This window comes from Anomaloglossus baeobatrachus, chromosome 6 (assembly GCF_048569485.1).
Source record: "Anomaloglossus baeobatrachus isolate aAnoBae1 chromosome 6, aAnoBae1.hap1, whole genome shotgun sequence".
Lineage (NCBI taxonomy): Eukaryota > Metazoa > Chordata > Amphibia > Anura > Aromobatidae > Anomaloglossus > Anomaloglossus baeobatrachus.
The window spans coordinates 428,726,172-428,743,740 of NC_134358.1; the positions used below are offsets into that span (position 1 = coordinate 428,726,172).

At 42.1% G+C, this 17,569-nt stretch overlaps 1 protein-coding gene across 3 annotated transcripts in view; it reads right to left on the reverse strand.

Moving 5' to 3' along the window:
• The window catches only part of MYRIP (myosin VIIA and Rab interacting protein), an 812,272-nt gene that overhangs the window by 696,194 nt on the left and 98,509 nt on the right, over window positions 1–17,569 (reverse strand). For all 3 annotated transcript variants that reach the window (XM_075315190.1, XM_075315188.1, XM_075315189.1), the window contains exon 2: window positions 5,383–5,505. In XM_075315190.1, the coding sequence (XP_075171305.1) occupies window positions 5,383–5,492 (110 nt within the window). In that variant the 5' untranslated portion in view covers window positions 5,493–5,505. The remainder of the gene's footprint in view (window positions 1–5,382; window positions 5,506–17,569) is intronic.

The following is a 17,569-nucleotide window of genomic DNA, read 5'->3' on the forward strand; positions in this document are numbered from 1 at the left end:
TGAATTGCTGGAAAATGGTAGACTAATTATCTGTTTTGATAAAAGGTTACAAAAACAAAAGCTGTTTTTTGGTCTCTTTAGTATGTGACTCATGGACATATGATACTGTCATATTTGGCTCAGCATCCCCCCAACCAAGCAACGCACTCATCACTTCAGGATGCCACATAAAAATCTTCTATCTCATCTTTTTACAGTACAAATTAAATTATTTTCTATGTTTATAGTACTAGAAATATTGTCATTTCATCAAATAATTTCAGATCTTATTCAATCTTGCAGCAAAGTAATATGGTTAATTCACAGGACTGAATAGCATCTATATTACGGGTGCAAATCTTAACACTATTGTGGGTCTCATGACCTGAGCTTTACGTATATGCCTCATATATGCTTATGGAGCTTGAGACGTACAATTGATCCATAATTTACAGCCATCATATAGAAAATGTGTCCGCTATATTATCATGTGAATTATCCCTTTGTCCACACAAGACAAGATTCATTGTAAAAATATCTGTGACTAAATAACCTGTTCTGCCTTTATGGGGATGCATTTGCAGCGTGCACCACGTGGATGTCTTCAAACGCTGGATGGACAAGTCTCAGAAATATATGCAAAAAATCTGGAACTTGTGAATATACTCTAATAATTAAATGTGCTGAATATTTCTAATTATACCTCACTGACATACTGTCATACCATGCCCAAAACTGGTACAAAGCCAAAATCAAATTTATCTTTTGCTATCTTTATGTAATTCCAGCATCCCTGCACTGTCGCACCTCCCCTCCTCAGCAGGGACACCGACGTACTCACCGCTGCAGCCATACAGCTTGCTACCCTGCTTCCTCTGCGGTTCCCATGCTCCAGGTCCTGCACACATAGTGCAGGTCTTCTGGCAATGTCTACCAACCCCTTAAAGGGCATGCACTTTTTTGTGTTCCCCAGCCTACAGAGGTGCCTGAGCAATTACATTCTTAGGGCTCCTGTTCTAGTTTGTAGTATAGTCTGCATCCCGTCCTGTCATTCTGTCAGTTTCTGATTCCGTCTCCTGTCTGATTGCTCTGGTTCAGACCTGCCAGTCTTGCCTTTCTCCTGAATCTAACCTGCCTGTCTCCTGTATCTGCTCAGTCCTCCCTACCTTCTGTACCTGTATGCCTGGACTTTGGGTCAGCTGCTGCAGTACCGGAAACTTCCCTGGAGTGGAAGCTGATGTCTTCCGGCAGCTCAGCCCAACCTCATCCTCATCATCAGAGGCTTTGGTGAAAAACCCAGTAGGCACTTAGTCAGGGTAAGCCCGGTCCATGCACAGTGGATTCACAGCTGCTAGAGTGACACTTTATAGTAAATGCAGGATGCATTTATTCAGCAGTCTGAGTGTATTCTATGTTGTGTATACAGCAGTTGCAGTGTTTCCTATGTGATGTATACAGAGGTCTGAGTGTATCCTACATGATGTATATACTGCAGTCTCAGTGTATCCTATGTGATGTTTACAGAGCCATCTCAGTGTATCGTACAACATGTATATACAACAGTTTCAGTGTATCCTATGTGTTGGATATACAACAGATGCATGCATATTTTCTATAAATTTTCTACAAGAACTTTGAACATGGATAAATCTACAGTGTAAAACAGTTTAAATATATTCTACGTGAAATTACCATGGTGGTGAGGATTTGGAAATCAACAATATGTCAATTTCTTGTACATAATTCAGCAATAATTTATTCTTTGTAATGCACAGTGTGAAATCATCAACAAAATTCCTCACTATTTAATTTACCTATTTTAAACTCACACATGTACGGTATATACCAGACTGTTTTGTAACGTGCAATAAAACTGGAGGACACAATGCAGACATCATAAGAACACACTGGTATTGTTGGAAGTCAGATTTGGCCTCAGAATCACAGAACTGCAGGACATCATTATATACGGCTAATTGCAAAAGGATAAATATTCATAATGTTTCTAAATATTTTACTATAACATTCTCAAACATACTATGTAAATTTAAGCCTGCATTCTAAAAATAGGGAAGTATCCATATAATAATCCTAACTTTTTTACCCCCACCCCCACCCCATTCAGTATGTAACTCTTATTTTAACAAATCTAATGTGATTATCCCAATTCATTCTTACAGCGTTGTTTTGAAATAATAATATTTTTACATCAATGACTTTAATGTCACATTGCATTCATGTCAAAACTAGTTTTTCATGTGGGCTATATAAAAGTTGGAATCATAGCCGTAAAGTGAAAGTTCAATTAAGAACAAAATGTAACATGAAACTGAACTGATGACATACATTGAAAAGTCACAAATATCAAACTGTGCCCTTAAGTCTCACATAGCAAAAAACGTCTCCAGTATAAATATTTCCTTCTCTTAGCACGAATAGCCATAACCTGATGTAGTCTTTATCACCGTGGTTACTGCGGCAAAGGTCCATATGGTTCATGTCTCACATTTTTCAGCAATGCAAACATGCAGCATTCATGGGTATTTTTAGGGATAATTTACATTTTTTCCTGCAAGACTATACCCCGGAAAACAATTGTTTCATGGGCAGGAAGCAATTATTGTGCTCTATAGATAGATACACTGATAAGCAAAAGGGTAACAATGTTTTGAACTTTTGACTTTCAGGCTCCATATCTCATCATCCACTACAGCTTTGAGTGTGAGACTACCTTCATTTTATAGGCAAGCATCCTGGCTATCTCATACATGAATTTGACTTGCAACTATTAAACATATGATTAGTTATGCTGATTCTTGTCCTGTCACTGCATTGTTACTGTTTTGCTCCTAAAATCTAAATTTACATTTTTATTATTTTGTTACTATTTTGTAAATCCACTTTTGGCTTTCATACCTTCCTGAATGCGTCTGGGCATGCTCTTGATCAGATTGAAACTTGTCTCAACCAAAATCTGATCCCAGGTCTCTTCTACACATTCCCAATGTTGGTGCATATTGATTGACTCACTTGGGTATGTACACAAATTTTTCTTCTTCAACACTACCCACAAGTGTTCAATTGGGTTAAGGTGTAGGGACTGTGGGAGTCAATCCAGCACCTATACTTCATTGTCATTGAATCATTTCTTCTCCGGTCTCGACGTATGCTTTAGGTTGCTTTAGGTTGCTGTCCTGGTGGAACACAATGACGCTTTTTTCATACCCATAATAGTCATGTGTAACTTGTCTTGAGGATACACACTTATAGTTCAGCATTGAGACCACCATCGATCCTGATCAAGCATCCAATGCCATTGGCAGTGAAACAACCCCATATCTTTAGGCTTCATCCAAACCAAACCTGACAGTGATATTTCTTGATCCTTTAGCCCATTTTTCCCTTGTTTCTTTCAGGCCCATTTGCACCCATCAGAGCCTGCTCTATTGACTTTCGTCTCATTGCTCCAAATTACCTGTATCCAATTTTCTACTGTCTAATTTTCAAACTTTTTTGCAAACTCGAGCGGACGCTCCCTATGATGATATAGAAGTCGAGGTATCTTCATCTTTCCTGACTTGTGTAATGTGCTATAAACGGTGCTTACATGGACGTTTGTGATCTCACTATTACAAGGCATACAACCCGACTTCACTGGGTTGTTTGTCCTGCCAGAACTGACTTTGTGATGGGCCAATTTGTTAACTCCTATATTTTGTCTGGACGTCCACCTCTTGGCTTTTGAATGGATAGACTTCATTTCATATTCCTCCAACTGACATGGCACTCACATGATGCAGTTTGGCAATTTTCTTGGCCGAAAGACCGCTATCGATGAGCTGGATGATGTAGTTTCTCTTTTCTTTGGAAATCTTCATGGCTGCTACTCAAATCCAACCATTTTTCACTTGGGAATCAACCTAATGACATGCTAAGGTATTAGGGAATGTTAGAGCAGGTTGTAATTTGTTATTTACAGGAAGAAAAAAAGATTTTTTTAAACACCAGGAATCAAACAGTAACAAAGCTCTGAGATGACAAGAACCTTTATAATTAATCATATGCTAAATAGTTGCAAGTCAAATTTATGCATGAGTTTGCCAAGATGATTGTGCATGAAATGAAGGTAGTCTCAAGCTCAAAGATGTAGTGCATCGTGAGATATAGAGCTTGATGTTCAAACCATTGTTACCCTTTTGCTTGTCACTGTATATACATAAGTCTAAGTGTATCCTATGTGATGTACACAGCAGTTGCAATGTGTCCTATGTGATGTAAATACATCAGACTCAGTGCTTTCTATGTGAAGTATATACAAACGTTTCAGTGTATTTTATGTGATGTTTATATTGCAGTCCCAGTATATCCTATGTGATGTATATACAGCAGTCTCAGTGTAACCTATATTATTTATATACAGCAGTCTCACTGTATCGTATGTGAGGTATGCAGCAGTTGCAGTGTATCATATCTGAAGTTTATTCAGAAGTGTCAGTGTATGCTATTCAACATTTACATCAAAATTTTTGCCTTTGATAGCCATAGCTACCAATCTCAGAGCAGTTTTCCGTATTCAAATGCAAAATACAGAATGAAAACTGCTCTAGGATTGGTGCTATGATTAACAAACACTGTTTTTTCTGTTAGACAGTTTCATAATTTTTCATCTGGGTTGTACTACTCGATCTCTACTGTGACACATTAACTCTTCCAGTGTTTGTTCTGAAGTCTACACTGTTATCACTATATTAGTATTAAGAGATAAGAGAACCTTTGAACAAGCCCAGTGTTCAAGTGAGTAATGAACAGAACTGTACAAGGGGTTTGTGATTTTTTTAGAACTGATAACAGGAGCATGGACAACAATTAACAGAGTGGAAGGTGAGAAGCTTTCTAATTACTATATAGAAATCAATTGGCTGGAGAGAGGTGTCTGGTATCTCAGGAGTTAAGTTCTCAGCCTGGAATGTAGTCAGTGTGCATACTTGGCCAGGCTATTTTAGTTGACATCCTTGGCAACAAGCTGTACCTTATGTGAGATAAAGGCTCTCATCGTGGGAGAATGACAACAGATAGCAAAAGCAAGTCAATTGCAAAGTTGCGTATTTTCATACTGCCTAATTAACTATACCAATTCCATAAAGCAAGAATGTACCTTTAAGTGAAATGATGAACTGTTATGTGGAAAAACAAAATAGTGATACGTAATACAAACCTGTCAGAAATGATACAATATGAAGTGACACTACTGCTGCAAAACCGTTGTCCAGTTAGTGTCAGAATAATGATGCTGAATATGTGGGATCCAGCAGTATAGCAGTAGATGAAATGTCTGCATAGATCTTATATATACAGTGTGCTGCATGCTTCACCACCCTTTCCACATCAGGAATAATGTCCTACCTTAACCTTTCTTCTTCTTTCTTCCTGAGGCTGAAATCTCGCTGGACAACCTGAAGGACATGTTCAGCTTCATCTTCAGTCAGCCCAGAAAGATCCAGTTTCCTCCCCATGTTTTTCTTAAACCTGAAAGCAATTAAAGGACTCTGTATATCACATAGAAATGCAATCATCTCCCCACATCATCTCTCTACCTGGTGAAACACAAACCGATTCTGCTAATTATAGAGATCATACATATTTTATTTGAGGTAAACGCACAATAAAATCCATTAGCATCTGCAAAAAATATCTTAACTGCCAGTGACTATTTGTTTCATAAAGATAAGAAAAATGAACATAGATATTATCATTGAGTGGGTACAATCAAAGCATAAATGGCCCAATCCCACCAGTAAGTAAAAAATCAAAAGCATAAATGACCTGTAATCACTCATTAAATGGACAATAAATCTTGAAAATCTTATCTATAGTTGCTTTTTTTAACACTAGAACTACTGGACTCGTGACACCTATATAGAAATACATAGTGCAAAGTAGTCAAAATGACTACCTCAGTAGTTCTAGTGTTAATAAAGGGGTTGTTCTCTACTTAAACTTAGGGTGATTTAAGGAAAAAACCATAGTGATCTTCTGGACCAATGCCGTTCCTGGGTACTGATACTGGCAGTGAAAGGGTCAAAATGTATCAGAAGAATTTTGGTGAAGTAAGATTCATTGACCCTCACTACACTCTGTATAGTATACTGTAATGAAAGCATTAGCAATATGTATGTGCAGGACAATCTGGAAGAGCTGGATAAAGTTACTGGAGTATCACATCTAATTGATGTGACAATCCTGGGTGTCTGCAGGCTTCTATTTTTAGGCTGGGGAAGCCCAATAAGCATGGGTCTCCCCAGCCTGAGAATACCAGCCCCAGCTATATCATAGCTGGGTATCAAAATTGGGGGGGACCGTATGCCTGTATTCTTAATTATTTATTTAAATAATAATTTTTAAAAAGCCGCAAGCGAACTTTTATGCACAGCCAAGATAAGCACATGGCTGCTGGCTGCAGCCTGTAGTTGTATGCTTTATCTGTACTGGGTATCAAAATACAGGGAAACCCTATGCTAATTTTTTTATTTATTTATTTTTATACTACGATAGTCACCCACAGACAGAGTCTGTGATCGCAAGCAGTCAGACACTGTCACACAGGCTGGGGGCACGTTTGACTGCAACCAATCACAGACGCCAAAACTGGCAGTGGGCGGGGAAAGCAGTGAATATGCATAAGCAATAATTAGTGACCCCGGAAGAAGAGTGAGTGGCCCGAAAGTAGTTACAGTCATGCTAGAGACTCAGTAATATAGCGTGCTTTCTCCAATACCCGTATCCCTTCTACCACCATCTTTAAGCGCTGGATTCTGGTCCCCCTAGACTTATATGGGGTCCAGCATTTGGCCAGATACCCAGGATGAATTCCGGGCCAGAGACGATTTGTTTTCTGGGCCAGAGTCCGGTTAGTCCTGCTGACCCGGATAACTGCAACTTCGCCTATCACTATTTATCCGCATTCATTTCTGTAAGGATATTGATTAGAGATATGATTTTTTTAAGTCAGCAGAATATTGATTATTTTTCAAGTTCTTTTACAAATCGTCACTGTGAACTTCCCGATTGCAATGCAAAGGGTTAAATAACTGGCAAATCAAAATAAAAACCTACAAAATAATTAATGTTTAGTGACGGTAACAATTTTTTATTCTGTCACACGTGGCTATCACTTGTCATTACATATGATGTTTATTATGTGACCAGATTTAGCTTCTGCCTCTGGATCCACAGGCGTCTGCTCTTCACTGAATGAGGCTGTAATACTTAGGCTATTTCCGCATGCTGCATCTTTTTCTGACCAGAAAGATGCAGCATTTTTGGCCCCAAAAAAATGCACAAAAACGCACCCACAGGAAAAATGCATAAAAAAGCATGCATTTTTGTGCGTTTTTTTGTGTTTTGATGCGGGTTTTTTTGCTGCATTTTTGTTTATTTCATTCAATGGGTTAAAAACGTAGTGAAAAACGCAAAAAGAATTGACATGCTGCATCTTTCTGGTCACCACAAAGACGCAGCCACAAAACCCTGCAATGTGTGGACAGCAATAATAAAATAACAGACTTTGCTGGGGAAGGAAATTCATGCAGTTTTGAGACCAAAACTGCACCCAAAAAAACACACAAAAATAGCAGCATGCGCACATAGCCTTATAAGCTTTTAGAGACCATAGAATTGACATTGCTGCTTTTGGAATGGTATGCTGGTAACAAATACATTGGTTTGTCATGAGGGCAATGACCACTATCATTATTCATGAAGGCATGTTTGTTACTTTTATTGATTTTCAATGATTAGCCATGCTTTGTACAAGTCAATAGATTTATCGGTTGACATAAAGTGCTCTATTTCACTATGTCAAGAGTCTAAGAACAAATAAATATACATCAATTCCTATGAGATTCAGTCCAAGGATATAAAATAAGAAATGCACAGAAAAAAACGGCATCAATCTTGATCGAAAAGAGATGAAAAAGTCAAAACTACAGTAAAGGAAATATTGTCCATTTTCAGGTCATTCAGACAATAGTGTCATAAAACATGACTTTTAGTCTTCACATAAGTGTTTACTAATTATAAGATCATTGACAAATTACACTGAACGTAAAGTGTCTCAAGGCATCTATCTACCAAGAGGACCCATTGTAGAAAGAAACTATAATGCATGATGTAAGTTTTTAATGAAAGTGCTAATGTAGGAAAACAGTTTAAACAAATGGTATACAGGTTCATACCGGCCAAACCGAGGCACAAGAACACACTTGTAACCTCTGTAAATAGAAGCCCAGAGTAATGGTAAGGATGTGCACTTGACCCACTCGCGTTCTGTGGACTTGATGACTCCAGTCTTAAACTAGGTATTCTGTTTATTTTTCAAATGTTCAAAATACTGTAGTCTTGAAATATACCATTCACATTACCATATGCTGTAATGAAAAAATAAGAAAGTAATTCAAAATGGGGTGATAATGTCAATACAATTTGATTTATTTGTGTGCACTAATTGATCTCGCAATACGATCATTAAGATCAAAATGATCATGGTGACACTGAACCTGTATAGTTTTATAAATACTTAAGGAGTTGCACAAAATTTTGAACTTTAATAAAAAAGTGTTCTGAATTGCCACCTTCTGAGACCTGCACCTTTTTTTATATTTTTCGGCCGATTATGCTTTGAGAGGGTTTGTTTTTTTGTGTGGTTAGCTGTAGTTTTATTTACCATTTGGGTTACAAGCAGTGTCTTGATTATTATCATTATTATTCTTAGGGAAAGTGCCTTGCCCAAAATTGCTATTTTCGGAGTTTCATTTTTTTTTTGTTTACAGCTATTACAATAGGGATAATTCCTTTTTTTAACTTTCAAAGATTGTTGTTTTGTGGACTGGGAAATAAGAAATGTTTTTTATTTATTTCTTAAATTCTGCATTGGAAAACCTTTTTTTTATATTTCTAAATTAAAAAAACATTCAAACTTGTTTTATATTTTGTAAAAGCTTTTTTTATGGCTGACATGACAACCCATTAGGACCCCACAATTGTATTATGTATAGAGGAGAGAGAGAGAGAGAGCGAGAGAGAAAAATGTCTAGCGAAGACAGGAAATAATTAATATAGACTATCACTTGTTCTAACAAAGACTAATTTTTTTAATTTATCTAAATTCTGTGCTCATATAAAATTGATTTAATGGCGTTTCATTGACAACAAAATTGATTGCTTTAGGATAGGAATGAGATCACTGATCTTCAACTCCAGTCATCCCCCATAATCAGTTGATTGTGCCTTACTGATCCGCAAAACAATTAATCTCTTTAACTACGGTATTTTTCGTTTTATAAGATGCACCAGATTATAAGACGCCCCCCAAATTTAGAGAAGGAAAATAGGAAAAAACTATTTTTAATGATAAAATGAAGATGCGTCTTATAATATTCACCAGGGGGTGGACGGCTCAGGAAGGTCACAGGAGGAAGGGTCGGCGATACTGCAAGCTCCGAACAGGGGGTGTCGCGACTCAGGAGGGTCAGCAATACTGCAGGCTCGAGGGTGTCGCAGTGGCAGGCGCTATTGATTGACTTCCATAAAATGGCCACAGAGGCGGCGCTTGTGCAGATAGGCCACCATAGCCATTTTGTTGAAGTCTATCATGTGAACCCCACCAATAACACCCCACTTTTGGCGGGCACCCACTGAGAGGAAATAACGGCAAGCTTAGGAAGCTGACCGAACACAGAAAGATATGTAGCCAGGTGACTAAAGATGTTCCAACCTGAGTTCTCCTCAGCTGAGTTGATGTACAACATAGCTTTGGTGACGGAAGAAGGTGATTTTTTTTTACCATTCAGTTCTCTTACAGGATTGGTGGAGATGGCTGATCTCTCATTGGTTGCAACTTCAATCCTCTGAACTATGTAATCAGAAGGACTGAGGTAATACACGTTTAAAAGACAATCCACATTTATAGACAATAGGGCTCCAATCATTCTTCAATGAGACAATGGATAACTTTTCTTGGTTTAACAAACAAATGAACCATATGTCTGGCCTATTTAAGAACAGTTCACCCTCCACACAAGTGGTCAGACACTGAGTCGACACACTGACCAGAAGTACTGAGCTGCTCCTGGAAAACAACATATTTTTCAGATTATAAGATGCACTTTTCCTACCAAAAATTTGGGGGGGCTGTGCTGGCTGCAACGGAGGCTGTGTAGAGCAGGGCGGTGTGGCGGGTGAGATGCTCTGTCGGCGGTGCAGGTTTCAAATAATGGCACCCAGAGTTGGCGCGTGCGCAGATAGAGCTATTGGCTCAAGATCTCATCTGCGCACGCGCCACCTCCGGCCCACTGATCTCCCAGCAGCGGACTTAAGGAAAATGGCACCCGGAGGTGGTGTGTGCACAGATAAGATCTCAGCTTGTGATTGAGCTGAGATCTCAATATGCATACACGCTGATTCCGGACTCCATTTCTTTGAAGCCCGCAGCCCCAGCAGAGCATCTGTGACACCCGCCACACCGCCCTGCTTCACACAGCCAGCATGGAGTCTGCAGTCAGCACAGTCCCCACCGCAGCCAGCACAGCCCTCATCGCAGCCAGCAAAGCCCCCACCGTAGCCCCTGCAGTACAGTATCCCCCTGCGCGAGCACTGCCCCTGCCTCTCGTGATCCCGCTCCATCACTGCTGCCGCCCCCCCTTCAGTAAGACACCACCGGAGTATAAGACAGACCCGTTTTTAATTTTTACCTTTTTTACCTTTAAATTTGGGGTACGTCTTATAAAACGGAAACTATGGTACATAAAATAAACTATGGGTATGTTAAAAATAAAAAAAAGCTTATGGTTTTTGGTAGAAAAAGCAACATTGCACAAACAAAACCTGACCCAGTTTATTTTCCTAAGTCTTTATCAGTTATAATCTCAATTAGGAGCCACAGCATATGACTTTAAGGTTATTCAGACACTATATTTTCCAGAAAACATTCAGTTTTTATTATAAGTGCACCATATGCAGCCAAAATAATATTTTAATCAAATATTTTCAAACTATTATGTTACAACAATATATAATTTCTGCTCTTTGTTATGGCATATATGGTACCTATTATCCACAGCAGTGATGAAAACCCATAATAACATATTCTTCAAATTTAGTTTTAAGCAAAGACTTATTCAGCAGTAACATATCTTAGCATAAATGTGGGCTGAAAGGAGAAGATTTTTACAAAGATTACAACCAATCATTAAACTTATAAGCTCTGCAATAGCCAATATTTAAAAAAAGTCCACATATATGGTGACTTTACTAAAATAATATTAATTACTAACTAAACTAAATTGATAACTCATTTATATAGTTAAAAATATCATACTACAATAATTAATATAGCAACAATAATGTACATCTATTAATATACCAAGCTGTTAATATAATTACATTGTTTAAATTTATCTTGAAGACGATAGAGATTGACAGCTTTTGTATAAGATTTAAGTCAAATAAACCATGACCGATGTTTTGCTGTTCTCCTCTATACACTCTGTATTTAGTCTATTAGAAAACAGTTCCATTCCCACAAACAAAGGAAAAACTACAAGACAATTTGTTAATTGATCGTCCTAGACTTATATGACAAATTCTAACAGAGGTTATGGAAGTGTAAACTCAAGCCATTCTACACCTGATAAAACCATTTAAAGGGTACCTGTCATCAGATTTATCCCATATAAACTGCAGCCACCATCAGTAAGCTCTTACACACAGTATTCTAGAATCCTGTATATATGTATCCAAGCCGATATGTATACCATAAAAAAGACATTTTATTATACTCACCAGCGGGTGGTCAGGACTGATGGTCGTCTCTGATCTTGATCCAGCACCTTCTCTCTTCTTCCGTTCGCTGTCCTCTTTCCCTGCTTCATGTGGATGACACGTCCTACATCATCCACACAGTGGATCAAGGTATTGTAATGTGCATGCGTGACCTTTACCCGCGCATGTGCATTACTGTTCTTGGCTCTGCCCACAGCAGGGCAGAGAGAAGTGAACATGTGCAGGAGTGCAATGAAGGATACAGTGTGGATGACGTAGGACACAGCACTCACATGGATCAGGGAAGGAGAACAGTGATCACAAGAGAGAGGAGGCATCAGATCAAAACAAGAGACACCCATAGGACCGGATTGCCCCACAGAGAAGTATAATAAAAGGTATTTTTTGTGGTATGTAGAGCAGCTTGGGCACTTATATACAGTATGATAGAAATCTGTATATAGGGTCTTACTGGTCGTGGCTGCAGATTATATGGGACAAATCTGGTGACATGTTTCCTTTAAGTCCTGAAAGCTAACTTTTGGGAAAAAGTATATGGTATACAAAGGCATGTAAACAATGATCAGTGAACAAATTAGTCATTCATACATAGACTAATTCACCTGTTTGCAAGTAAATATATCTAAGAAATACAGCAAAAAGGAAATAGACACTAAACCATAAAATGTATAAAAAAAAGCAATAAACTAAATAAGCCTGAGGTCTCACAGCAAGTAGGAATCCAGTAAATGATGTACATTAAGTAATTACTGTATCCAGAGCAATGCCTATGTTTCTAAACAACCAATTTTCTCAATTATTATCAGGAGACTACAAAACAGCCAGAACTCACATCTGGGTCTTCAAGCTAGCGGAAAATATGAACCGGGGTTAAAAGGATGGCAAACATATGATGGCCACCAAGATGTGAATTTCCTTTTTGGATTCTAAAGTCCTTAGGACTTACCATAATATAATAAGGTAAGTGAAAATCACATGTTTATATTGCTTTATATTAGAGGTAGTGATTACAATATATGATATATTTGTATACGTCCTACCACTATCTAACCAGGATATTACATATCTCAATTAATCAAGTACTGGTTCTTATTTGAAAAATAATCAATCTACTAGGTTCCTATAGGCGACCTGCACTGCCCTACTTCCTCCTCCCATCAGGGGCTTCACAGCTCCCACCTTACTGGTTGTCCTGTGCTGTCTGTGGCTCCTGTCCCTGCCACTGCATTCTGCTCCCGAGGCCTGCGCATGTCGAGCAGGTCCAATGGAAGGGCACACCCATGCTGACCCCCAGCCTCTTAAAGGGGCAGCAAGATCAATTAGGTAATTTCTCCAGCCTATCACTTGGAGGTATTAGATATTTAGAGCACCCTCCCCCTTAGGCAGGTGCCTTTGCAATAAAGTTCCTGACCCTGTACTACCGTGCATTTACGTGTTCTTGTATCTTATCCGGTACACAGTATCTGTGTCCTGTGCCTGTGCCAAGTACCTGCCACACCTGCCTGAGCCTGCCAGATCCTGCCAGTATCCGTCATCCAGCCTGCTCCTGTTTTCCAGCCAGTACCAGCCATCCTGCCTATATGTACCCATATTGATGAAACTCTGGGGTCAGCTGCCACAGTCCCGGGGACTGCCCTGGATTGGTGCCTGGCGGCTACTTTCCAGCACAAGCCTAACCTCACCATCAGAGGTTCTAGAGAAGATGAAGTAGCCTCTTAGTTATGCCTCTCCAGGGTAAACCCGGCCCCGTGGCGCAGTGGGTCCACATCCACCTGCATGACAGTTGCTATAATGAAACTCTGCATATTATGCTTCTACCCTTTCAATTGAGTTACCCCTTTCTTCTTTTCAGAGATATTAAACAAAAGGAAAATGTTATTTCATCAAATATTTTTCTAAACTATTAATATTCCCTTTAACTGCTTCCTGAAAATGTAATACCGTTTAACAGTACTTTCCCATAATTGGGAACACATTTATGTCCAGTGGATGGCATGAGCACACGAGTTATCCATAGCAGGTGCCTGTTTTGATATGGAACTGATATCACATAGTGACAGCAGGAACAGAGTTAGCTTTGATCCCTGGAGTCAATAGCAAAAGCACTTAGGGGGTTAAACATAAGTAAATGGTTTTCTGTGTCACCTCTTCCCTACACCCATGACTTCAGGGTGCCAATGGGTTGCCATGTTGCCATGATAGCCAATAGCCTAGCAAAGGCCTCCTCCATGCTAAGGATATCCATTGCTTTAAACTTATCAGGCTGCCTCACAAGCAATCGTACACTGACAGGCAATAATGCATTAGTTTAACAAAGCATTATTTCAACCATCAATCAACTGCATTGGAAAGCTTGACAGTGGGACTATAAAGGTGATAAAGTTAATGTAATATTATATAAATTTATTTTTTAAAAATGTTTTGTTTATAAACTTTGCAAGTTAATAAAAAAACAATGTGCACATTACAAAGGCAAAAAAAGCATAAAATACCACTCAACCCCCCCTCCCCTCCCAAAACCGCCCCCCCCCAAAAAAAAAAACCCGAAGCCCATTTATGGATATATCAAAGAAAAAATAAAAAGATGTAGCTATCTGAATGTGGTGACACAAAAGAAGGACAGAACAATAGAACAAAAAAGAACATCATAGGTATTACTGTAATCATACCAACACACAGAATTAAGGTAGCATGTTGTTTTATGCCACAAATTTCAAGATGTGAAAATGAAAAAAATGTATTCCCCCTTCAAAGACTTAATAGAGGTTAACCCCTTAACGACCTTTGACGTACTGGGTACGTCACGGTGACATGGTGCTAAACGACCCATGACGTACCCAGTACGTCATGGCGAAATCGCGGTCCCGGAGACCCGGGGAGTCCAATTTCTTTGATTAAACGGTAGATTCGGGAAGGAGGGGACCTCTGCCTGACCTCAGGAGGGGTGGTGACTCCTCCCCGAACCTACAGAGGCTGTGATTGGCTGACAATCGCCGCTCAGCCAATTACAGTCACTGTAATGTTCCAGCCATTGAAAATGGCTGGAACATTTAAATCCAGCCCTGATCAGTGCTGCTGTAGCACTGGCCATTGGCTGGAGCTGGGTGATCGGTGCTTCACCCGCCCCCAGCTCTGATTGGAGAGACCGGTCTTGTGACCGCTCTCTCCAATCAATGTGGATCTGCGGCCTGTGACCGTCCCTGGAAGCCGAGGACAGCGGTCTCTGCGGGTGCCCATCGGTAAGTTGCCGCCCGCCCCTGTCCCCGATCGCCCGCCCCTGTCCCCCCCTGTCCCCGATCGCCCTGCCAGCCCCGCCGCTGTCTCCGATCGCCCCGCCTGCCACCGCCGCTGTCTCCGATCGCCCCGCCCGCCACCGCCGCTGTCTCCGATACCCCCGCCCGCCACCGCCAGCCCCGCCGCGGCTCCGATCGCCCCGACGCTGCTCCCGATCCACCGCTGTCCCCGCCGCCACGCTCCCGATCCACCGCTGTCCCCGCCGCCACGCTCGCCACTGTCTCCGCCGCTGCTCCGGATCCACCGCTGTCCACGCCGCCACGCTCGCCACTGTCCCCACCGCTGCTCCGGATCCACCGCTGTCCCCGTCGCCACGCTCGCCACTGTCCCCACCGCTGCTCCGGATCCACCGCTGTCCCCGCCGCCACGCTCGCCACTGTCCCCACCGCTGCTCCGGATCCACCGCTGTCCCCGCCGCCACGCTCGCCACTGTCCCCACCGCTGCTCCGGATCCACCGCTGTCCCCGTCGCCACGCTCGCCACTGTCCCCACCGCCGCTCCCGATCCACCGCTGTCCCCGCCGCTGCTCCGGATCCACCACTGTCCCCGTCGCTGCTCCGGATCCACCGCTGTCCCCGCCGCCACGCTCGCCACTGTCCCCGCCGCTGCTCCGGATCCACCGCTGTCCCCACCACCACGCTCGCCACTGTCCCCACCGCCGCTCCCGATCCACCGCTGTCCCCGCCGCCACGCTCGCCACTGTCCCCGCCGCTGTCGCACCCATCTTTTTCAGCCGCTGCTGCCCCCGAATCGGCCCCCACTGTTCCCGATCGGCGGCCGCTGCCTCCTTCATCGGCTGCCCCTTCTCCATCGCCACTACACCTCCTATCCCTCCATGTGCTGCAAGCCACCCTCCCCCCACATGTGGGGGGTGGGTGGCTTGCAGCACATGTGGGGGGAGGGTGGCTTGCAGCACATGTGGGGGCTGCAAGCCACCCTCCCCCCACATGTGCTGCAAGCCACCCTCCCCCCACATGTACTGCTGCAAGCCACCCTCCCCCCACATGTGCTGCAAGCCACCCTCCCCCCGGGGCCCCCCCTCCTCCATGTGCCATCTCTCTCTCCCATCAGACTCTGCCCCCCTCCCCGATCTGCTGCCTGCTCTCTCCCATCCTCTTCATCTACTGCCCCCTCTCACCCTCCTCAATCTGTTGCCTCCTTCATCTGCTGCCTCTTCTGTCTGCTGTGATCCTGCTGCCTAGATCCATCCTGTAAGGTAGGTATCCCCATCTCACCTCCCTCCCCCCCATCCTCTGCCGCTCCTCCATCCGCTGCGCCATTTCCCATCTTCCATCCGCTACGCCCTTTCCCATCCTCTGCCGCTCCTCCATCCGCTGCGCCATTTCCCATCCTCTGCCGCTCCTCCATCCGCTGTGCCATTTCCCATTATCCATCCGCTGCGCCCTTTCCCATCCTCTGCCCTCCTCCATCCGCTGCGCACTTTCCCATCTTCCATCCGCTGCGCCCTTTCTCATCTGCCGCCCTGCCCTCTGGTTGAAGCAACAGTTTTGTGGTAAAAAAAAAATTTTTTCTTTTCACGGCTCAACGTTATAAACTTCTGTGAAGCCCCCAGGGGTTCAAAGTGCACATCAAACATCTAGAAAAAAAATTTGAGGGCTCTAGTTTCCAAAATGGGGTCACTTATGGGGGAGCTCCATTGTTTAGGCACCTCAGGGAGTCTTCAAACCCGTCATGGCGTCCGCTAATGAGTGCAGCTAATTTTGCACTCAAAAATTCAAATGGCGCTCCTTGCCTTCCGAGTCTTGCCGTGTACCCAAACATTTGATTTCCACCACATATGGGGTATCTGCGTACTCAGGAGAATATGCACAATACATTTTATGGTGCATTTTTTCCTGATACCCTTGTGATAAAAAAAAGCTACCTGGTTAAAGTAACAATTTTGTGGTAAAAAAAATTTTTTTTTCTTTTCACGGCTCAACGTTATAAACTTCTGTGAAGCCCCCAGGGGTTCAAAGTGCACATCAAACATCTAGAAAAAATATTTGAGGGCTCTAGTTTCCAAAATGGGGTCACTTATGGGGGAGCTCCATTGTTTAGGTACCTCAGGGAGTCTTCAAACCCGACATGGCGTCCGCTAATGAGTGCAGCTAATTTTGCACTCAAAAATTCAAATGGCGCTCCTTGCCTTCCGAGTCCTGCCGTGTGCCCAAACATTTGATTTCCACCACATATGGGGTATCTGCGTACTCAGGAGAAAATGCACGATACATTTTATGATGCATTTTTCCTGATACCCTTGTGAAAATACTAATTTTTATGGCTAAAGTAACATTTTTGTGTTAAAAAAGTAACATTTTCATTTTTTCGTCTACATTGCTTTGGTTGCTGTGAAGCTCCTAAAGGGTTAATAAACTTCTTGGGTGTGGTTTTGAGCAGAGTGAGGGGTACAGATTTTAGAATGGGGTCACTTTTGGGTATTTTCTGTCGCCTAGGT